At 47.5% G+C, this 24,413-nt stretch overlaps 1 protein-coding gene across 2 annotated transcripts in view; it reads right to left on the bottom strand.

Annotated features, from left to right (window-relative positions):
- Positions 1-815: 815 nt before the first annotated feature.
- LOC119388267 (methyl-CpG-binding domain protein 2) overlaps positions 816-24,413 on the bottom strand; it is a 49,453-nt gene continuing 25,855 nt past the window's right edge. Inside the window, exons 5-6 of one of the 2 annotated variants that reach the window (XM_049413893.1) lie at positions 18,368-18,497; positions 816-933 (exon numbers count right to left, since the gene is read on the bottom strand). In XM_049413893.1, the coding sequence (XP_049269850.1) occupies positions 18,399-18,497 (99 nt within the window). In that variant the 3' untranslated portion in view covers positions 816-933; positions 18,368-18,398. Of the gene's footprint in view, positions 934-13,730; positions 13,751-18,367; positions 18,498-24,413 lie in introns of those variants that run through there. The other variant, XM_049413894.1, reaches the window with a different exon arrangement.

Below are 24,413 nucleotides of genomic sequence, written 5' to 3'. Positions count from 1 at the left end.
GTCTCGTGCCAGCTTTTCTGCAGTGAAGGAAAGCCTTTCCTCTGGAAAGCCAGCCACCGTCAGTTTATAAGCCTGCGAGTTGAGGCTGTCGCACATCATGTGAGGACAGGATTTACTTACCGCCAAGCGAAAACATGATGTCACTATAGCGTTTTTTACCAGTATAATTCAACAGTGGTTTGACAGACCTTGGGGCGTATTTCCAACACACATGTGTGGGAGAGAACACGAGACACAGGTCGAGAAACTGGATGCATCGCCCGCTCGGACGTGAACTTCAGGCCGAGCCGTTCCTTACGAAAATCGACAATATCTCGCCAGCAGTTGAGTCCTGGTGGGAGTCGTTCATTATTATTAGGTATTCATCGACATACCGAAAAAATTTTATTGCTAAATCGTCTCTAGTTTTTTTCGTGCTGTTTATTACTATGAATACATACCAACTAGCCCAGCTTACCACTCTCTTTAGTTGTGGTGTAGCAGTTTCCTTCGCTAAGCTCCCTTTATCAGCTCGTCTCCTTATGGCCGAGCGAGGAGGAAGAGCGGCGTGCACGCGTACCTCCAAGCAAACGGGTTCTCTATTTGAATGACATGACAAGACGGCAATGTTGACGTCACGGTCATTGCTGAGGATCACCGAAAGGCCCATAGAGGAGAAGAGATTGTTTCTTGCGCTGCCGTGTTTGGCATTGTTCATTGTGACGGCGTTCTGAACTCGATGCTAGCGTTTACTCGAAATGTTGAAAAAATTATGCGAGGTGGTTTAGGGGCCCTTTAAGCTATAGAAGAAACAAGCAGTGTTGTACATTCTTGCCGCACTTTAATTTAGCAGGTTTATTAGTTATGAAAGAATGATTCTGTTTTGACGATGGCTCGTGCGCCTTTCCCACAGCTTGCTGGTATAAATGGATCAAGATTAGCAGCCTTGCCACCCTGAAAACCAGGAAAAAAGAAAGTGGGATTAAGCTAAATTAGGTGCCGCTCACTGCAACAAACCAAATCACAAGTATGTAATATGTACTGTTGCTTTATTCGAACCACTGTGAACATCGAGAGCTCCATTTTTCAAACTTCATAGGGCTCCTCATTGGAGACTTGTTGAACCACAAATAGGAGAACATCTTAGCCCAGTACCAGACTCCCATTTCCTGCAGCAAAAACATTTTGCTATTGCATGTCTTAGTGCCAGTGTGTCATCGTGCTCATCCAAATATCATTCAGTCTTTTGTGTATGCATATGATGCGACAAGCTTCAGATACTAAGTGGCATATCTGAAAACAATTTTACTGGATGCCAGAAAGATCTACGCTCTAAATAGCAAGGAAGTACAAAGGCATGTCTTTTTGTCCCACAACAATAATCGTCATCTATGTCCTGTGCCTTCCCTTGCATTATCACTGCGCGCCCGGCCCTTCAAGGTCACGAACAGCATGCATGTCATCAACCTGACACAGCATTCTTGACAGGAAAGTGGCATGCTCCAAGTTTTCCATAGCTCGGCATACTCACTTATGAGTACACTCGTTCACACTCATTTGAACGTTGTGAGTATGAGTGAGTGACGAGGGGTGTGAGTAGAGGTGAGTATGAACATGAATGTGTACTCACGAGTGTGATTAGAAGTGAGTATGAACGTGAGTGGGTGCTCATGAGTGTGAGTAGGCATGAGTATGAATGTCAGAATCGATGAGTGTGAGTGGACGTGCGTATGAGCGTGAGTAAGTACCGATGAGTGTGAGTAGGTGCGAGTTGAATGTGAGTGAGTATCAACGAGTGAGAGTGGCCGTGAGAATGAACGTGAGTGAGTACCAATGAGTGTAAGTTGCCGTGAGTACTATAACGTGAGTGATGACCAATGAATGTGAGTGGTGGACGTGAGTATGAATTCGAGTGAGTACTCATGAGTGAGTAGGCACGAGTATGAATGTGAGTATTGACGAGTGTGAGTGGAAATGAGAATAAATATGAGTGAGTACCTATGAGTGTAGTATGAAAGTGAATGAGTATCGATGAGTGTGAATAGGGTGAGTATGAACGTGAGCGAGCGCCGATGAATGTGAGTAGACGTGAGTATGAATTTCAGTAAGGGCCGATGAGTGTGAGTGGGGCATGAGTATAAACTTGAGTGAGTGTCGACGAATGTGAGCATCGACGAATACAAGCGGAAATGAGAATGAACGTACGTGAGCCCCGATGATTGTGAATATAAAAGTGAGTGATTTGGATTTAAAAACAGTCTTTACGCGACAAACCGTAACTATATACACCTATGCAGGGGTGCAACAGCTGAAATAGGATTTGGAGCAATTTTTGGAGCAGCAAAATGTTGCTTTTGGAGCACAAAAATCCAAATTTGGAGCAGGTTACGAAAAAAAACCTGAATTTTTTAGCATAAAATCCCAAATTTGAATCAGTATAACAAAGAATGCTTACTTTTAGAAACGAAAACAAAAATACGTACAATCGATTCAACATCAGCTAACTCGTGCACAGTGCACATGAACACTACTATTTCAAAAAAAGCATTGTGTTGAGCCACCCTACAGTGCGAACAATGACCAAGTCAACATTAGCATTTGCAGGGCCTGTCCAATATTTCGACAGGCACTGCAAATGCTAATGTGGACCTGCGAACCTGGCAACCTCGAAATTCGGGAGATTCGTAAAGCAGGAGCAAGTGGGGGTGGAGAAAACGGAAAACTGGCGTACGTTTTTGTACGCCAGTTTTCCGCATAAAGGCCGCATAAAGGCCGCATAAAGGCCGCATAAACGCCATACACAGCAGCTCCAAATGATTGCCAATATTTTTTTGACGTCAACGATCATACTAATACTCGTAATTGCGCAGCGTTTGCACGAATGAGTAATTAAGGAACAAAATGTGCTGTGTTCCTGACAGCTAGTGCTAATAGCCCCTTCTAAATCTCAGTACGCTTTTCCGCAAGACACCAGTGTACTGCGGCAACAGTGCCTTAAAAAGCGTTCTGGACACAATAAAACAAGCGCCAGGAAATTTGAGAACCAATGTCCTTTTTATGGCCATATATTGCGATGGCAATTATATGGTCACTCTCGACGGGGTTTAGCCGTCATGTCCCGTATAAAGTCCAAGTTGATAACATCCCCCCCACGCATAGTATGTTCTACCGCGAGTAAAAACGCGCGAGTGCGAGCGACGAACGCGGCTGAAGCAGAGATCAAACGAGCCGGCCCATCTCCGTCGCTCGGAGGGCACATGCGATAACACCACTCCGCTCGGGAGGCTTGCCGTCGAAGCAGAGAGGAAAGGCCCCACCCGTCTTGAACGAGCACGAAAAGAAGCGGGGGGGTGGGGGGGGGGTGTCGCTCGGGCAGCAACTTTGAACTTTGATTCTAAGGGCGCGGTCGCGATCGCTGGCGCGCGCGATATCTCGGCAGCCATCAGCGTGCGGCTCGTATGCCCTTCTACGTGCTGTGCTCTCGATGCAAAGACACGGTGCAGAAAGAGCATCTTTCCCTGGAGCGACCATATTTTCTTACACCAACGTTTTGCAGAGTTACGCGAGATCGAATACAAAAGAGTTTGCTGCCAGCCTCACTTCGTATAACATTACAATTTGTTGCTATCGCATTCAATGCTTCGTCCTTGCACTGAAACTGTGACTTTTTTCTTTTCTTTCGTTGGGGACTTAGGGTCTGCGCGTCTGTATTGGATGATGATGCCCACACTGCAGATGACTAACGCGGCCTCCATTTCTTGCTGAAATTTGCGCAACTGAGAAAATTTTGAAGCTGGTCGGACATTTTGGCGCAGCGTGGCGCAATTTCAACAAATTTCACGCTTTTGGCTCAGCTTGGCGCAAAGTATCATATTGGCGCAGCTGTTGCATCCCTGCCTATGGCATGAGTGTTTTGATTTAAACAATTTCTCAACGAAAACAAATTTTAACGACAAAGACGGCGGGAACCTTGTTTCGTAATAGTCACAGCTATGCGTTAATGAAAGCACTCCTGAAAAATCGCAAATTGCTCCCCGTGTAAGCCCGGCTTTGCGCAGCATATGCGGCGCTCAAATGCACCCATCGGCAGTCATGGGCACGCCGTGAGGGGTTATTTACCGAGTGTTTTACAAGCGTAATCTGTTCTTAAAGGCTCAGATAAACACATGCAAGTGCGAGCGGCCGCACGACACTGAACACGTGCGGACGCCATCTGCATTGAGATCAGACATATCATATTGTCACGTGGTCGTGACGTCGACAAAGACAGCAGTCGGCATTTTCAAGATGAAACTTTATTTGGCCGAACTTGTGGCCGAGAAACGGAAAGTTAATTTACAGCAACACACGGTATGCACCGATAGCAGCGAACAGAGCGTCGACTTTTATACAGGCGCTATCGAACTTTCCAGCGATATCGCTGGTGGCGGCGTTATCTCTCGACAAAGCTGGAACATTCGTGTGCGGCGCGCAATCTTAACGGACCGTTCCAAAACAATCGCGAAGCTTCTTACACATCGCGGCACGACCTGCGCAGCGCGTTGCCCACAGTCTTTGTGGCTGAAGCTTCAACTCATGAAAAATAAGACGCGCAGCAATATAGAGAATCGCCGTACATAGCACCCACAGAGCCACGTATGCTCATTCTGTTCTATTATAACACAAAACGTCACCACAGATGCAGGCAAACCCCACAAACAGCAACCAGAAATGAGGGTAAAAGCGTACATGGCGGTGGCCCCGGCAACGCGCGACATCGATATCGTATTATCAGAGCTCTTCACCTCCCCAACGAGACAGGTCCAATTTAACTGAATGCCGCGTATGTGCTGGAAGGGCCGTGCTGAATCTGCACCTCAAACTATCATCTTTTATAAAGGAAAGCCATTATATTTCTTTAGTACATCGAAGTGTTTTCCACACGGATTGACCTCTTTTTTTTTTTTGCGTTCCCGAGAGCGGACGCAGGCTGCACCATGAATATCGCTGCAAATGTTATTAGGGCTTACACGAAACTGCAACTCAAAGTGACATATTGCGCCTTCAGCAGTGCGGACACAATCTGCAGCATAGATCGGCAAAAAATGTGGAGCTCACTCAGACCCACTCATGAAATATATTTTGCCTTTAGGACTCACTCGGACTCAGACTCACTGAAATTTTTCACAACCGGACTCACTCGGACTCAGACTCACGAAAATATTACTCACCCTGACTCCCTCAGACTCACGGCTCGATCGGAGTCTGAGGAGTTTGCCAACCCATGATCTGCAGTCAGCAAACAATCGCCCTTGATAACTTATTGCATCGCTCATAATGCGATGCGCAAAGCGCCGACGACGCCATCTGCCGCCACGGCTCGGAATCGCTGACGGGTCCCGGCGAGCAGTGTTCCCGCGAGCGTCTACGCGAGTGCATGGATGGATGTGTTTTCGTCGTGATTTAACGACTCTGTCGGGCCTCAGCAATGTCGAAAAATAACTGCTGCGTTGTCGGCTGCTCAAACACACAGAAAAAAATCGCCAGGAACGCACTTCTACAGGTTTCCGGTGCTATTTCATGAGCGAGAGCGACGACGGCGGTGGATTGCGGCTGTACGACGTAGAAAGTAAGCAATCGCGCTTTGTCTACGGCAGTGTTACAACGATTACCGTGTTTTTATTTCTCCATTTATGTCGCTACGTCTTCAGCGAACGCTACTACGTTCCCACTTGGTCACCTCGCCTGCATTGTAGACGCTACAACGCACATGAGGTTGTTATTACTGATAGGACGCGGTGCCTAGGTTCTCTTGAAAAACGAATGGAGCGAAGCGCAATGCCAGAGAATGGGGGCAGGTGACGGCTCCTTTACAAAAGCGCCGTGGAATCACACGTGTGCTGCACGAAATCGGCTGCATTCTACCTAATGATGGCACTGCATTGCGATCACCGGTGCCTGCGTACGGCTCACAAAGGAGGTGGCTGGAGAGAATCCACTGAGAGGATCCCATGGCACGTCGGTAACGTGATAACGCAGACGTTGCGTGGCGGCACAAGCGGCGCTTCTGCAAGCCCGACCGCGCTCGCCCGCTCCCTAAAAAAAGAAAAAAAAGATAGAACATAAACAAGAAACAGCTCAATTTGCTTACGAAAGGTCGAAATAATAAGAGAACGCCTGCTTTCACTTAGAAACAACAAAATATATTTTTCAGCGAAATTACAGGGGGTTGACGGACATCCACCGACGTTCTTATCTGAACACACACAGCAAATACGTAGCCAAGCTGCTATGACAAGATATGTGACCACCAGCTCCGCAGTGACTCAGTCCCGCGCCACTAGCGCAAGCTGCCGAGATATTTTTTCACAAGTTTATCTAGCTGGTTTCAAAGTTTTACCAACGCTGACCCTTCGCGTGGCCGCACCCGTGAAATCCATGCCCCGGTGTGACAGCGCTCCCTCAAAATCTACTATATGAACACATGGCACGTAAACGAAGCTACTGTATCGAGAAAAAAACGTTGGTTCATGCGTCAACGCATGCAGGCATTAGTGATCGGGAAGTTATAAAGAAAGCGGTGTACTTATCATGAGCTCCACTTCGTAGGAAAGCTTGTTGACGCTCGTCTGTGGCAAACACTTGGCGCGTATGGTGACATTGTCGTCCAACACAGCTGTGACATCGGACACATGTCCACTATTATAAAGTGCGGCTCCTTTGCGCACACTATCACCGCAAAAATAATTATTTGGGACGCGCACAAGCGGCAAATCGCACGCGCGCACTTCCGTCATGCTTGCAGTGAAGAGGCGTCTGCTACGCGACCCGCCAGCGGTTCCTACGGCCGCCGCTACGCGGCTTTCAGTGGCGCCCCTATAGGCGCTGCGCATCGCGTGGGGAGCCTGTACAAAGACGCGCATAACGGTCTCAACTCGACTGACAGTTTTGGTTGGGCGTCCGCAACAGCTTGGCGGACGCAGGCTGCCAGCCATTCCGCAACTTTTAGTTGGCCGTACGTAACGGATCTATTCCAGGGACGCATGTCTACACCCGTAACAAGACTTTTCGTACGTAACGCAACGCTTACTACGTTGCGTTCTCACCAGACCTCGAACAAACCAGAAACGAGAGCACACGATGGCTGCAGTGGCTTTCGATGCAGACAGCAACAGCGAACCCGATGCAAGTCATGTGTACTCCACATTGTAAGGACATGTTCCCATGCCAGACAAGGTACAATCAAGCGACAAGTTCCGGTGTCCTGACGAGTGGGAAGACATAGCCTGGCATCTCACAAAAATCCTCAAGCAACCGTCTTCGACAGGCTGTGTGCGGGAACGCGTTAATCTCTTTCTGTCAGGCTTCTCGGCGAATGACACCGTAAAAAAAGCAGAAAGTAAGCTTGGTATGTACTTTTATTCATGCTGCAACATAACGCGCGTTAAGCGTTGTGCAAGCTTTAACTCCCTGAAAGTGTTGCGTGTAGATCGGAAACTCAAGAATACGTTGAATACGACCAGTTGCTGCTTAGCATCCTACGCCTCATTCACGGCCGTAGGAAGGACAGGACGCTGTGTTCCATCCAGTGTGGCTGTGCCTCATCAAATGTCCTTCTTGCGTAGTGCACCCAGCTTCAAAGCTGTGCACACATATTAAAGCTGAACGTACAAGGCAAAGGTCAACCGCACAACCAATGCTCCCAGGAACGGCGTTAAAAATGCACACAGTCAATGCCGCGGTCTGACGTGTACGCTGGCGGCCGTTACCCTGGCCATTGAGGCCCTGCGCACAGATCACAGAGGCAACGTTGTTACTGAGACCTAGTATACTTCTGACGTCAGTGGCGTTGATAAGCACTCGAAAACAATTACATCTCGAATATGACTTGTCTAGTTGAGTAAAACGTATCACAGCACGGTAAACTAAAAGTGTTGTGGGGTGCTTCGCTTGCAGTGCACACAACGTATCGTGCACTGCACATCTGCGTACGCCCAACTAAAAGTGTGTTCGCAATGGCAGGCTCCATCTGCAGAGCGGTTGCAGATGCTGAACTAAAACTGTCTATTAACAGGTGCACGTTGCCCATGTCCACAGCTCCATGAATATGGTCCCCTCCAAGCGTCACTTCCAGCATGGAGCCTCCGCGTGAGTGCAACCCAAGATGCACACATTTTCTAGAAAAAAAAAAAAACACTACCAAACACGCAACGCACTTCATGAGACAGGGGAAGCAGAGAGGAGGCGCCGCCGCCACAGTCGTGCCGACGTGACGGCGAGCCCCGGCGCCCCGCCAGGCAGCATACGCGAACGGCGCCGAACGCCAGCCACGCGATGTATCTTCAACACGCTAGCCGGTCGAAACGCGCTGCACGAGTGGCAATTGACTCTTGCAGAAAAGTTTAATCTCATTTTCTAATTCTACCTTCCAAAAGAAGTCAAATGAATTACCAAAGGGATTCGGCTGCCGTGACCTACTTTTTTTTTCTTAAAGTGTAGCAATGTTTCCACTATTAACTTTCCTGGGAACAGTGACATGTGCAACAGCACCACGAGCAACCGTTTTGCTAATACTAGAGAAAATAAGGGATCCACCGCGGTGGTGTTAGCAGCTACGGTGCTCGGCTGCTGACCCGAAGGTCGCTGGTTCAACCCCGGCCGCGGCAGTTGCATTTTGATGGATTCGCAATGGTAGAGGCCCGTGTACTGTGCGATGTCAGTGCACGTTAAAAACACCAGATGGCGAAAATTTCCAGAGCCCTCCACTGCGGCGTGCCTCATAATCATATCATGGTTTTGGCACGTTAAAGCCCAGATATTATTGTAACGACACCAAGAAGTCACGAACCCAATACGGTCGCCATTACTGTTTATTTTCGTTCTTCTTTCCGCTCTGCCTCCAAGAACTTAACTCCTGCATCTTCTTTCCCTCTTCTTCCTTCCACCCTCCCCCCCTTTTATGCAGCAAAAGGGAAAAACCCTTTTGAACCCCACTTTTTTTTTCACCCCTCCTGGGGTGATACAGAAGAACGTTGCTTGCAGTGGCGAATGCTAGCTGTCCGTTATTGAGGTAGCCTACAGTCTTAAGCACACCTTGCTGTACCGAGATTTTCACGACTTTTTAAAAGGTCCAAGAATTCTTGTTTCGCTACCCGGTAGGCCCTTCCGTACAAGCACAAGATCATTCAGTCCAATGTCCGACCTGTGTCCTTGGTGTCGCTTATCAAATTGGTGCTTGATCGCCTTTCTGTATCTGCTTTGTTTCTTTGTTTTCCGGTGTTCAAGCAGTTGCAGTTTGTCATCAATTCCAAGTTCTTTGTCAGCTGGCAATATTGCAACTTCGCCATAAGCAGCAAAATGTGGGCTGCAGCCAAGACTCGTAGTGTGTGTTCTGTTGTGGTGAGCCATAGCCACTTCTAGGCAGCATTTCCATCCACCTTTAAACATTGGATACATGGAAATGAACTGCTTGATGTAACAGATGACTCTTTCAGCCATTCCATTGAGCCTGCAGGTGAAATGGAGCGCAACGGCATAGCGTAATACCACGGCTATCTGCCCACTGCTGAAGCTTCTTGCTTAAGAATGGTCCATTGTCTGATATCGCAACATTCAGCTGTGAGAATATCGCACGGTCAAGCAAAGCCATAACGCTGTTAGCGTCTTCTCGTCCTGGATGCGCTGCTGCCATTCTGGTGCACCGATCGATTGCAACTAGAAAAGACTGTGTCTTGGGAACCCTTGGACTCTTCTTTTTCAATTCCGTGAAGTCCATGTGCACAACTTTAAAGAGTCGAGGCTGGCTGGCTCCGTGTTTGCACGCCCTGTCTGTTTAGAATGACCACAATTGACGTTGCACCGCTATTACGCCTGCGTAGGCTGTTTTTCCAAACCACTTTATAGACCTGGCGTGGCTCAGTGGTAGAATACCTGATTGCCACGCAGAATGCTTGGGTTCGATTCCTGCTGGGACCCTAATTTTCATTCTTTCCATTCGTTGAGTCAACGCTGCCGATGTTGGTTTTCTTTACCGCTCTAGCATTTAAGTTACCAATGTCGGTTCGCACCGTTCCTGGGTAGATATAAACTGTCAATCACCTGTGGCGCATACCCATACACCGCGGCCCGTGGTAAACAGACAGACAGACAGACAGACAGACACAGACAGACAGACAGACAGACAGACAGACAGACAGACAGACAGACAGATAGATAGATACGTAGATAGAAACACTCAAAGTGCCAGAGGTTCGCTAAGAAATCCTTCGCATTTAAAAAATGTGATGAAGGCAGTCACGTGCGAGCCTCAGGCCGCTGGTATGCGACCCCTGGCTTATGCGATACATGTTGGTCAGCACTTGCCAGATAAAGCGAGGTCGATCATGTTTTGATGGCTGACGATCAGTTTTGCAAATGCTGCATTTAACGGCAGGAATAGTGCTTTCGCCTATTTGGTTTTTATTTGTGTTAAAGTGGTGTAGCGCGAAACAAGACATGTGTCACTCGCCTTGCTTTGCACTGCACCACATTTACAAAATACCACTTCACATAACGAGCATGACTTTTGTACTGCACATTATCTTCGTGATACAAAGCGCAGCGCGTGCAGAAGTTCGGCACACAGAGCCATCACACAGGCTTTTACTTTTGCGTTAGGCATACGGCATGCATCATGCACAGGGGAGCGTGGATTTGGTTAGAAAGAAAAACAACACGACAGAAAGGACGCTCACTTGCAACTGAGTTTATTCTAAAAAAACTTCTCACCAAGAAAACTTATGCGCAGGCGCATTCACAACAGCCACTGTCACAAAAAAAAAAAAGAGTCGAATCGCTGGGACACGCGATAACAATCTAAGATCTCTTAAAGGGTGTTACATATGATCAGCTGCTGTGAAGGAAGTTTGTTTCCTTCATCGTCAAATGCACCGAAGCTGCACTGATGCACGCGTCTGCTGCAATCTTAATCTGGTCCGCCTCTAGAATCTCTCTTTCACGCCTTCCCTTTGCTCTACTCATTACGTCTGCCTCCTCGAAAAGTGCTGAGCACCTGCACTTCCTGCAATGCGCAGGAAGGTGCGCCCCGTCATTCTGAGCCATCAGCGTAGTCGCGTGCTCTCTTAATCTGTCATTAAGACATCGGCCCGTTTGGCAGCTTTACCACAACTGTGTGGGATTTTATATACCACTTCCGTATCACAGGGGACAAATGGCTTCTTGTGCTTCTTTTCGCACCCTGATTTCTTGGTTTGTTCACCGGCCAGAGCACACAAACGGGAAAGCTTAAAGGATGCCGTAAAGACAAGGTTTACGCCGTGCTTTAATACTATCCTCTTAGGGTTGCGTGAAATGGTGTGAATGTAAGGCATGATAACATGTGTGATAGTGGCCGTGTGTGACAGTAGCTGTTGTGAATGTGCCTGTGCATGAGCTTTCTTGGCGAGAAGTTTTTTTAGAATAAACTCAGTTGCAAGTGAGCGTCCTTTCTGTCGTGTTGTCTTTATTTCTAACCAAATCCGCGCTCCCCTATGCAAGATGTCGAACCAACTAGCCCAGCAACTGACCATTTTGAAGCCATGCATCAACATGCGCCGCTGGTATGTCAGGGACATCGGGGACAATTTTCTACCCCCTCTCCCCCCGGGTTTGTTGGGCCAACATTGTGGAAATTCAGCACATAATCACGACGTAGATGAGGAAGAAGCAAACCACCTCAGCGCTGATCAGTGTTGGGCCACATTGTGGTTTCTGTGCGCCACACCAGCAGCCTTGTTAATCCTTGGATTATGCCGGGTTTGAGATGTGGCGAGTTGACGCCGCAATATGGACGTCTGTGTTACGCCAAAAAATGTGTATCTACTACATTGAATCGGTGTACTTCACATAAAATTATTCGTATTAAGGCCAAACTTTTATATGCTTCATCAAATGGGAAAAATGACCTGTAATGCCATATGACGCTCCGTCCTAGTCCTTTTCCTTCCTCCATGCTCAAGCCCAAACACTACAACAAAAAACAGAGATGAGATCATGGGAAATACACCACCTCCACATTATGCGCAAGGGTCAGAACGTCGTCACAAACTCATCAACTCAGCCTGGATCAAAAAATCTACTGACCTCTAAAGCACGAAGCTGTGCACCAACTTCACCTTTGCAGCCTTCATGTGAAAAAAAAACAAACAAAAGAACAAGGCGGCGTTCGTGCGACATAAATTGCACGGTAAAATAGTCGCACCCGATGGCTATGGTATTCAAGCCATCTTAGGCGAATGCAATAGGGCCACTGTTAATTTTTTTTCTGGTTTCTAGGATATTCGCGGACCCTCGGTTCCTTCAAAGCCATTGTGCTGAGGTAGCCAAAATTTCTTTATCATATTGTTGCAACGTCAAGGTAGGGATTGTAATGCACAGAATTATCGTGTATGTGAGAAGTCTGGGATGTGTGAGAAAGTCATGAAAGAAGCAAACTTACGGGCCAGCCCGACCAGATTAACGTCTGTAGTTCCAGTGTTGGCTCCGCTTTTATAGCAGTCTAATAAACATTACGTTTGTTTTCCTATGATTCAGCAAGCTATATTGAAGCATTGCTTGACCCCGGAGAAATACATTAACGAAAGTTACATATGATATCCACATCACCGCACCGTAAAGTGCACTTCGTCCACCAGAACGACGCAGTATCCTCTTCATTTCTTACGAGGCTGGGCGATGGCCTCATGCTGACCGAGGATGATGCCAGATTGATTGACAGCCGCTTTGTAGACTAGGCTACATAGGCCACATACGGCCAGGTAGTCTACGAATACGACAAACACCATCCACTGATGTTGGTCTACGTAGCACTATCCAGGCCTACCAGCCTCGACTGCCTATGCCTCACCAATGCGAAGGGTGGCTTCAGGTTCCGACATGTCGCCAGCTCTGTCGACAGACAATTTGTTGACAAAATGACCGAGGCATCCACTACTTCCAACAGCTCTATTATACCACATACTTTACTACACATGGACCCCTCGTCACCACGATCACGACGGTATCCTATAACAAGTCATGACCAGCTGCTGGTGCTCACTGATCACGGTGATGATGCCCTTGTTCAAGAACTGTCAAGAACTTCTTGCACACATGCACACGGGTTCGTGAAACGTGCGTGCATTCTTGGGACACGTATAAGCACTACATATCAGCTTACCGCTTCTGGTGTTGAACCCACGTTGCCATTGGCAGCGTTACCCAACCGTAAACAACTGGTTATATATATAACACATATGCGGCTCTTCAACTTATATATGTGTGCGTATAAAATATGTACAAATCTTTAGCGTCATATTGTAACATGTCGCTCAGTAAAAAAAGTTACGCCACAGTCACCTTCCCGCCGCGTGCTTCGCATAACATCGACTCCCACGGTACGTGGGATCTGCTGAATTTTTTTTTTCTTAATAAGTGTTCGTGAGCTACACAAGCATGACTTGTCTAAAGCATTTTTTTTTCATGAGGGAACCCCTGCGGTCAACATGTATTGATACATAACAGTGAAACAAACTTTCAGAACCGTTGTCCATATTTTAGTCATTTTGGAGGTAGATGTGTCGTTGGAATCCTGGCACCAAATCCCCTTCAGAAATGACTCCATGAAATATGGGAAAGGTTTTTCATATGGCAATGCTAGCTGACATTTTGTACAAACTATTCCTACCCGCCCTCTGCTCTTACCTTCGTTGTCCTGGCCTTTGGGGGTTTAAATTTTCGTGACTGCGGCCCGTTAGCTGAGGTGCGTTTGAGACCCCTGGCATAAACAGTGAAGGTGGAGTTAGCAAATAAGCGCGCCATACATTTGCTATTTGGTCAGTCGATGAAAATGAAAGGTTATACGGTAAACGGTCGTTAATTCTCCCCCTGTTAATTAGGAAAATCGGATAATTTGGACATCTTCTCTGGTCCCAGCAAGCATATGCATTGTATAAAACTCTTGTTAATTCGGTCACGTTTGGCCGCAGCCCGGTTAATTCGGACAATCCTCTGAGCGTGCCAAGCACGAAGCGCCACAAATGTTCACCTCACAGGAGGAAAAACAATGTTCGCAAACAACTCAAACAGCCGTGGGCCTTCATAAAGGCGTGGTCGCCATCCACGATCTAGACATAATCGCTTTGTTGGCGACAAAGACTTTGACGGCTGCGGCCCACTTGCTTCATCTACGATTTCACACGGCGCACGCGAACAGCGTGGGTGATATATCTATGATCGCGTCAATAGCAACTGCGGGTCGAAGCTGCGGCAAGCAGTAGTTTTGTTTTCGCCGCGTCCCTTCAGAACTGCGTAGTCACCATCCATTATCGTGCATTAGCGAGCCAGGTTTATTGAGCAGTGGATGCTGTGCTGAGCAGTTTCAGTTTGACTGTGGGAGCAGGCCGCGGGTGCGCCTTTGAAGATGTGTGGACACTATGATCGTGTTTTAATTTAGCGACCACACTTTCGTCCACAGCAGATGTGGTACTCAGTAGCTTCGTTTTGACTTCGGGCAATGCGTGCGCAGTGTCACGCAACTCGAACATAGTGGAAGCTGTTGAAGGTGAAGAGCTTCAGCTGCAGCCTGCATGCTGGCATAAAATTGGGTTGCGACATTATGATGAACGAACGATCATTTGCTGATCATTTTTCCAGCAGCAAAGTTATCGTCACGGGCGCGTGATGGCGGTGGCGGACCATAATAAGGGAGGGGGCCAGAGCATGTTTACTGTTAGGACACCTCTGTCTTGAGCTGCGGTCACACTGTGAACGAAGTCGCGAATGAAGAATCTTGCGGCATTTACATTGCTCTTATGCTAAATATGTACCATGAATTTACGTATTCATCAAGAAAATGCAAATGCATTGATGTAGACACTTGTTTTCTTGATAATTTCGATAATTTGGCATTTGGTTAATTCTAACATTTTTTCCGGTCCCGTTAAATCTGAATTAAGGAGGTTTTACTGTACTGTAATGCTTCACAGGATTCTGCTTTAGCCAAGGCTGGTGTCTGTTCTGGGATATCCTACGGTGAAAATCCGCCAGACATCCCATATAAAACATATGCATAGGACATTTCTCTTGAATGCGGTTTACACAGTTAACATCCGCGGTTAACATTCGCGGTTTGTCCCTAATATCCCCTACAAATCTGCACGTTCGGATATAGCGAGAATATCTGAGAGATCATCTTAGATGTGAATGCATACAAAACGTCCCGTGTGACATGTAGATGTGAATGAGACCCGGCAAGGTTGAGTGGGTGTGAGTGGTAATGATCGAAGATGGGATCGAGATGGGGCGGGTGAGTGTGAGTAGAGCGGAAAGCTTGGCATGTTCATTCATGAGTACACTCATTTCAAAGGCGTGAGTGTGAGTATGAGTGAGTGACGAGGGATATGAGCAGACATGAGTATGAAGGTAACTTAAAAGTGTAGTAGGTGTGAGTATGAATGTGAGTACTTATCAGTGTGAGTAGGCGCGAGTATGAACTGAAGGCGAGTGAGTACTGATGGGTATGAGCAGGTATGAGTATGAACGTGAGTGAGTATCCATAAGTGTGAGTACACCTGAGTATGAACGTGAGTACTTATGAGTGTCAGTGGGCATGAGTATGAACGAGTGAGTACCAATTGACATGAGTATGAACGTGAGTGACTGCCTATGAGTGTGAGATGACGTGAGTGTGAACGTGAGTGAGTACTAGATGTGACTAAGAGCATGAGTAAGTGCTACGAGTGTGTGTAGGTGTGTGAACGTGAGCGAGTAGGTATGAGAGTCAGTGCACGTGAGTATGAACATGAGTGAGTACCAATGCGCGTGAGAGACATTACTGAACGTGAGTGAACACTTATGAGTGTGAGTGGGCGTGAGTATGAACACGAGTGAGTACCAATGGGCGTGAGGTGTGAGCATGAATGTGAGTGAGTGCCTATGAGTGTGAGTAGGCATGAGTATGAACAGGAGTGACTACCAATTGCTTTAACTTGGCGTGAGCATGAACGTGAGTGAGTGTGAGTAGCTGTGAGTATGAACATGAGCGAGTGCCTATGAGTGCGAGTACCCGTGAGTATGAATGTGAGCGAGTGCCTATGAGTGTGAGTACCCATGAGTATGAACGCGAGTGAGTGCCTATGAGTGTGAGTAGGCATGATTATGAACGTGAGTGAGTGCCTCTGAGTGTGAGCAGGCGTGAGTATGAACGTGAGTAAGTGCCTATGAGTGTGAGTAGGCGTGAGTATGAGTGTGAGTGAGTGCAAAGGCTGAGAAAATTGGGGTGAGTGAGTATGAGTGAGTATTCTCTTACAGTGCCGACATATGAAGTTTTCAAGAAAGGAAACGCAAGCAAGCCAAGTGATGATTATTGTTTGATGTCAAAAAGACACTCTTTTTACATGCTGTTTTCTTAGAGTGAGTGCAATTGGACCCAATTCCAGAAGTATTGCATATGTACCATAAGGACGGGTATACAGGTTGATTGTTTTAAAGAGCTGCGTTGAAAAATCAGCCGTCATTACAGATCACTGGCAAAAAACTACAGGAGTTTAGCAACCATGTGTGACTGAAATCGACCACCCCAATAGCCATTGCCATATTCACTGTCAACTTGTTGTCATGGGGGAATAAATTAACTTGGTACTGGTGGGGTATTTGAAAGTAATCATTAGAGTTAAGCACTAAAAATATGTTTTCTGGAAGCCCTAAACAGGCACAAAAGCCTCATTTTAGATACAATGAACCATGACCTCTTTTAGTATGTAACTGAATATTACTAGTTCATTTCTTCGATGAGAATCTAACAACCCTTCCAGTGGGCCTTCTATTCTTCTGCCTAATAAATGCACTGCATAACCTAGCCGTTCAAATTGGCTTTTGCCTATATAATGCAGTCTGTGGTACAACCAAATGATCTCAACAGACAATTAAGCCAAAGAAAGCATAGGGGACATTACTTGTTTCTTAACGCTAATTCAAATGAATTAAATTAGACAAAAAAGTACTCATTCCGTCGGACGGATCCGAAACCACATCCTTTGAGTGTTTATTGGTCAGCTGCCACCTTGTGCAAAGATCATGTGCCATGTGATGCCCTCTGGCAAGAAGAGTGTTGCACGCTCATCGCCTTGGCAATGACTGGCACTTGCTAACACTGCCAGGCATTACACGCATAGAGATACCCAAAAAAGTGGTGAGGAAGTCCTTCCACCATAGCTCAGTTGGCAGAGCATTGGACGCGTAATTCGAAGGTGTAGGTTTGTATGCCGACAACGGGAAGGGTGCTCTTTTCACCCACTTTAAATAATTTCACGTTGTCTCATAATTACTACACCACAGTTAACAAACGACAACAAATAATGTCCCCTAGGCTTTCTTTCGCCTAACTGTCTGTTGGATTCATTTGGTTGTGTCTACCAAAGAAACGAGTCCCTCAAAAAAATTCCACAGTCTGTGGTAAGTGCTTACAGTGTAACCCCGCTACAACGAACGCTGCTTCAACGAAGTATTTCTAGTTCCCTGTCAGCTTGCCATAGAATTCAATGCATTAAAGTTATCGCCACAATGAACCATTTTTTTGGGTTGATTTCACTTCCACGAAACTTTCACTCAATGGTGCTTAGCTTGCCAATTTATTTTATGATAAAGTAAGCATATCACCGACCGTGTAGCTTTTCAAACATTCACAATGCTTTGTTTCACTGAAAATGTGCACCCATTGCTCATTCCCATTGCTTGTAGGAGGGCACCATTGTCTGGTGGTGATGACAATACGGCTGGCTGCCTTGAGACAAGGCTTGGGTGCGCTTCACCAAGCTGGTGCCACAGCCAATGCATATCCATTCTAGATCATGTGATCGCAGCATTCACCAAAGCAACCAAAGTGCCTGTAAAAGTGCCAAAGCCTGTCATTTGTGCTTGTGCAACAAGGCAGCATGGGCAGCACCTTCGGGACACCGTAAACGTGTGCACAGACGTGAGCATGAACGACTAGATCACCGCTGACGCACCACAATGAAATTTCCGCTTGAACAAAGTTGTTTGCATGTCCCGTCAATTGCGTTGCAGCGAGGTTCGACTGTATGTGTAATTTCGACTGTCTCAACAAGAATGCTGCGGTTGAAATGAAACAGCCGTGCATGGGTTTACACCTGCTACTTGTGTACGTGAGTGGTTCCCCAGAACAATTAACAGTACATCAATGTTATGCACATGACACCATGCTGAGGTCATGCCACCCTTCGAAGCTAGTCAACTGCAGTGTCTACAAAATCAGGTTAACTTATCCACTTTTGATGAACTGTGGAAGGCACACTTATATGGAAATGTACTACCGTATGCAAAAGTTTTCCAGATAGAGCACATTACGGAGGCAGTGTGGACTGAAGACACTTACATTGTTTACTGTTGGCAACTTAAGCATGCAGCTAGGGTGGCAGATCAGCCAGGGCCTCCTGCAGCTTCTTCCTGGCCTGATGGACCTGCTCTTCCTGGCGCCGGATGTCTTCATCAGTTACATTCAGGGCCTGCACATTGGGTTGTGCCACACAATAAATGACAAGGATGACGAACAGAGCTCTTCTGTCCTTCATTTTGAGCATATTCATACTGTGCTACACGACTCAAAGGACGAGCCCAAATTTTCACTACACTGTGCTTGAAGTGCTACAAATGGAGACATGTCACAAACATGTGCTAAACTGACCTGGACAGTATGGAAGAAAGCATCAATGCATTATGCGATGTGTTTGTCACGTCCCTGCAACTGCATTTGTCTACTAAGCACATCATGCATTTGTTATCATAAGCCAACCAGCTGTGCGGAGGCATGTTTGAATGGTGAAATTTTCAAAGAGCTGTAATCATCCCAACCAGCCAATTTTATTTCCACTGAAGAGTGAAGGTATCTCCCCGCAGTTTCCAATTACAGTACAACTTTAATATAACAAGTTATTGAACATAACGAGGTAAACTTAACATGTGTCTAGCCAAAATGAGTGCATAGAAGATTATGTTTATAACAAACATAATAATAATTTCTCGGATTTTATGAGCCGTAACCATCACATGATAATGAGAGGCTCTGTAGTGAAGAGCCTCAGATAATTTTGACTACATGGGCCACATTGTACACACAATTTTGGATGATTTAGACCACGTCGAATAATTTCCACAACATCGCACAGTGCGTGAGCCTCAAGCTATTTGTCACCATCGAAATGTGAACGCCACTGCCGGAATCAAACCCATACCTTTAGCTTCAGCAGACGACCACCATAAACACTGCACCACCGTGGCAGACACATACCTAATATCATATGTACAAAAGGTAATTTCATGTCAGATGCTAAATTTAATAATGACAACCGACTATATGTGGATCAGCCATCTTCATCCTATAGATGATTTTTCGCAGCGGCGCACGGGCGCAACCATATCTGATCATGTGATCGTAACTGGATTTCGGCCAGCGAAGGGGCCGTGGCCATACCACACAAGGTGGTTGCAGCAGGTTGTAAGCAAGTCACACGTTTGCGCGGCAAAACATAGTTAGATATTTAATCGCCTAAAACAGGGGTCTCAAACACGCGGGCCGCAGGCTGCATGCGGACCACGAACTTTTCGATAGTGGCCCGGCCCACACATGACTGTCTTCGTCCCCTTTTCCTACAGTGAAAGCTGTTATGAGATCATTTGAGCGGCAGTTTTTGGCGTCGTAGTTGTCCGCCGCCGGTGTCCGTAACCACTATCGCACGAAATAAGAAAAAAAAAAGACGAAATAAAGAAAAAATTTCCAGGCTGGAATGGGGTTCGAACCTGGGCCCTCTGCATGGGAGCCCAGTATTCTACCTCAGAGCTATGCTGGTGCTTGAAACTGCTTCGCAAAAAGACACTATACAGGCTTCATGTCAGGAAGGAACCACATTACTACGTATATGTAACATAGCATGACAGAAGAGTAAAATAACATGCAGGCTTCACAGACGCGAATTCGGTAACCAGGCGTCACACAATGCGAATTGCGCAACGAGTAGGTTGTTGAATGCTTCCAACCCATTACAAAGGGCTCTGCCATAATTCTTCATCGTCATCAGGCACAGCATCAACAAAGTGCCCATAATGACTTACATGTGTTTAGTGGGTACCACGGCTCTTCATAGAATGACGAAAAATGGCATAATGGCTACTTTCCTACTTCACAAAAATTACGATGATTTAAAGCGTAGTGGGTTCCTCGCAAGTGCACTTGTATTGGTTGCCATGAAAGCCCATAAGCCCAGGATCCATTTCCTCAGGGTCTCAATAAAGTTCTCTCCCGAGAAGTACGAGATGTACGAGAAGTACACAGTACAAGCGCCGACTTGTTACTTCTCGTCTTGTGCTCAGTCCTGTTTGCGCTGATTTTTACAAACATGCATCGTTTCCAACTAGCCCACCTTAGAGCACTGCACGGGCCGAATTTTCCGGCCCGGGTCCGGCCCGGCCCAAGAACGCCATGCTGCGTAGCTGTGAGCGTAGCTGCATAACGAAATGTTTCCCTAGATACAAACGCACACGTCTTCTATACACTAATCTAGGCAGTTTACCACTGCTTTCCTTACACGGCACCCAAGAAAGTCTTGCACTCACTATAATGGTGAAAACTTATATTAAGCGTTTCTTGAAATTACGCGTAGCATACCGATGGAGCAAAATTGTAGACGTCTTGTACTCTGCAATTTCTGTGCACGCCAATGCACTCCAGGTGGTTTAAATTACCTGGAGCACTCAACGACGGCGTCTCATATAGCCTGGGTCGCTTCGGGAAGTTAAACCCCACAAAACAACAAAAACAAAGCCAAACAACGTACACATGCAATTATACAGATATGTATGAGACCCAGGTCTAATACGGGCCTGGCTCAGGCCCGAGCCCGATCCGACAATCCCTTTCGGGCTTTCGGGCTGGCTTGGGCCCGTGCAGTGCTCTAGCCCACCTCTCTACCTTACTGAAGTTTAAGTAGACATACCAGCTATAGTAGCCGTTTTGATTGAAACAGAGGTTTCCAGCTTGTCCGTATACTTTTTAACGTTACTGTGCTACTGATATAGTGGATTACGCTTACCGTGTTATCAGAACACATTTCTTAGCAAAGTTTTAGCTCTCCATACGTAAATATTTACATATGTTCATAAGCCTATAAGTTTATGCTTCTGCAAATCACTCTCCATGATAACTACATTGTTAACTACATTTAAATGATGATAACTACACAAAGATAACTACATTTAAACTATATTTAGTTTAGATAAGATTCAATTACTGCTGCAGCAATATTGTAATACAGGTTTTTAGCATGTAGAGCATTCCGGCATACGCAAGGGGGTGTAGGAATACCAGATTAACGGACAATGGTACTGAACACTTTTGAAGCTTTGGGCAACTGAAATTATAGGCGCGTTTGTTTTCGCCAATTGTTTCTAAGGGGAAAAAAAATTATTAAAAGGGCAACACATTGGGGATTACGCCGCTGCAAGAAATTGACACCAGTAGAGAAGTAGAATGCACCATGTTTCTGCAATAACAATTTAATGTGAGCATTTGGGTAATTCATCGCAAAAAAATTTCAACAGTGCGGAAAAACACGAAGGTACGAAAAGGGAGCTGACACAGACAAGCGTTGACTTCCAACTGGTTTTCAATTTGGAAAAAACACACATATGTAGTGCAAAAATTGCGCTGCTCTAAAGAACATATGACAAGCACCGCGCATAAACGCTAACAGGTGATGAACATAGAAGTGATCTTTAAATGTAAAAATGTGCTAACTAGAGAAAGTGTAGAGGCGGCCCACATTGCTCGTTTGGGGGAAGCATGCATCAGCATGCCTTCCATTGATTTGCACAAAAAGGAAGTAGATTATCTTTGCTATGCGAATGCACTCGTACGATAGTGCTTTCAATTTTTTAATTTCGTCGCCTGTTAGTGTTTATGCACGGTGCTTGTCACATGTTCTTTTGCGCAGCACAATTTGTCACTACATATATGTGTCTTTTCCAAATTAAAAATCAGTTGGAAGTCAGCGCTTGCCCGTGTCAGCTCCCTTTTCGTCCGTTCGTGCTTTTCCGCACTGTTGAAATTTTCTTGCAATAACAATTTCGTGCTTGCCTCGTTCATGTTGGCCCCACCAGATGGCACCACCTATCCAGCCTCTCATGTTTACAGCTGCGGTCACCCGGCTCAAACCAATGGGTGTGTTAAGTTACAGAGCTCAAGCGCGCTCTAGCAGGCGGAGTGCACTCTTGTGAGCTTAATGGTTCAAAAGCAATGTGGCGACCACTGCGCACAGACCTACGCAGCCTCCGTCTCGTCACTGATTAGCCCGGCGTGACACAGCTACTTGCTGCAACACGCTTCCGATAAAAGACAGCGCCACGCAGTTTCGTCGGAGGCTTACGTCACCACTACTGGCTATATAACCCAAGCTACCAAGCTTGGTTGCATGTTTGTTTCTCTAACCTTCCGAAGCGCAGCATCGGCATGCTTGCCCTGCTGCTGCTACTACGTTAATAAACATCGTTTTGTTTTATGTTGGGATCCGTCCTTCACCGACTCCGCATCCCACATCTGGTGACCCGGAAATCGAACTAACCGCACCGCCATGGCCGACCCAGAAGACCTCACCGCTCTCCGCCATCAGGTACAACTCCAACAGGAACTACTGACCCAGCAACAGCAGCAAGCTCGCAACGCTTCCACAAACGAGGCCGTGCCCACCAGACCCGCAGCTGCTGAAGCCACCCCGCACGCTGCTTCCTGGCGTGTTGCTGTCAAGCTTCCGCCGTTTTGGGCGGACTCACCCGAGGTCTGGTTTGCCCAGGTCGAGGCCCAGTTCTCCCTGGCGCACATCAACCAAGACCGGACCCGCTACGACTACGTCGTCGCCCACTTGGACGCGCGTTACGCCAACGAGGTCCGGGATATCCTCGCAAACCCGCCAACGACTAACGCGTACGAACACCTGAAGACCGCACTTATCCATTGCTTATCACCCTCACAAGAACAAAAGATACGACAACTGCAGTCCGCTGAGCTCGCTGAGCGCAACCCTTCGCAGCTCCTGCGCCACATGCGTGCGCTCGCGGGCAACATGCACGTACAGGATTCTTTCCTGCGATTGCTGTGGCTCCAACGACTCCCGCCGCACGCCCAGGCAATTCTGCAGGCACAGGTCAGGCTACCTCTCGACGAACTTGCGGAAATTGCTGATCGCGTCATCGAGGCCTCCTTACCGCAGTTGTCGCCCACCACCCAGGCTGTCGCCGCACCGCTGAACACCACGGAGCTTGCGCGCCGTATCGACGACATCGATCGACGGCTCACCTCCATCCAACAACACCTGGGTGAACGTCTTTCGATGCGACAGCGCCGCCATTCGCCAAGCCGCGACTGAAACACCACCTCATTGCCGCAACCTGACATCAACGGTCCGTGCTACTACCACCGACGCTTCGGCGACAAAGCCCGGCAATGTCGTCCACCTTGTTCCAGGGGACATGCGGAAAACAACAACGGCAGCTCGTAGAGACGGCCGCAAGCTGCCAACCCGGAGGCCGTCGCATCTTCGTCACCGACCAGATCACGAAGCAGCGTTACTTGGTCGACAGCGGTTCCGACATTTGCTGCTACCCGCGATCTCACCTTCAAGGCCCTCACCCGCCGACATCTTTCGAGCTTAGCGCGGCAAACCGGTCCACAATCAAGACGTACGGCTCGCTGCGCCTGCACATCCAGCTCAAGAACTCACGCCGTGACCTTCACTGGAACTTTGTCATCGCCGACGTCGCCGAGCCAATCATCGGCTCAGACTTCCTGGCTCACTACAACCTCCTTCCGGACTGCCGCAACGACCGGCTCATCGACGCGACAACGGGACACTCCACACCAGGCCACCGAACGACCGCCCAACAGCCAAGCATCAAGGTCCACAGTGTCGATGATCACTCACCGTACCATGCCATCCTCGCCGAGTTTCCCGGCTTGACGCGCCCAAGCGGACTGCCACGAAAAGTGCAGCACACCACTGTGCACTACATCCGGACCTCTCCAGGCCCCCCGGTTTTTTGCCGTGCCCGTCGCCTTGCCCCAGATTGCATGCGCATAGCCAAGGCAGAGTTCGAAGCCATGCTCCGAGAAGGCATCGCCCGTCGCTCCGACGGCCCATGGGCCTCGCCACTTCACCTTGTCCCGAAGAAGACCGCAGGCTGGCGACCATGTGGGGACTACCGCGCCCTCAACGCACGCACCATCCCGGACCGGTACCCCGTCCACCACATACAGGACTTCGCCCATCGCATTCATGGCTGCCACGTCTTCTCCGTGCTAGACTTGGTGAAGGCTTACACGCAGATACCCGTCAACCCGGACGACATCACGAAAACTGCAATAATCACCCCGTTTG

This window comes from Rhipicephalus sanguineus, chromosome 3, assembly GCF_013339695.2.
Source record: "Rhipicephalus sanguineus isolate Rsan-2018 chromosome 3, BIME_Rsan_1.4, whole genome shotgun sequence".
In the NCBI taxonomy this organism is placed as follows: domain Eukaryota; kingdom Metazoa; phylum Arthropoda; class Arachnida; order Ixodida; family Ixodidae; genus Rhipicephalus; species Rhipicephalus sanguineus.
This window is presented reverse-complemented; position numbering and strand designations above follow the sequence as displayed.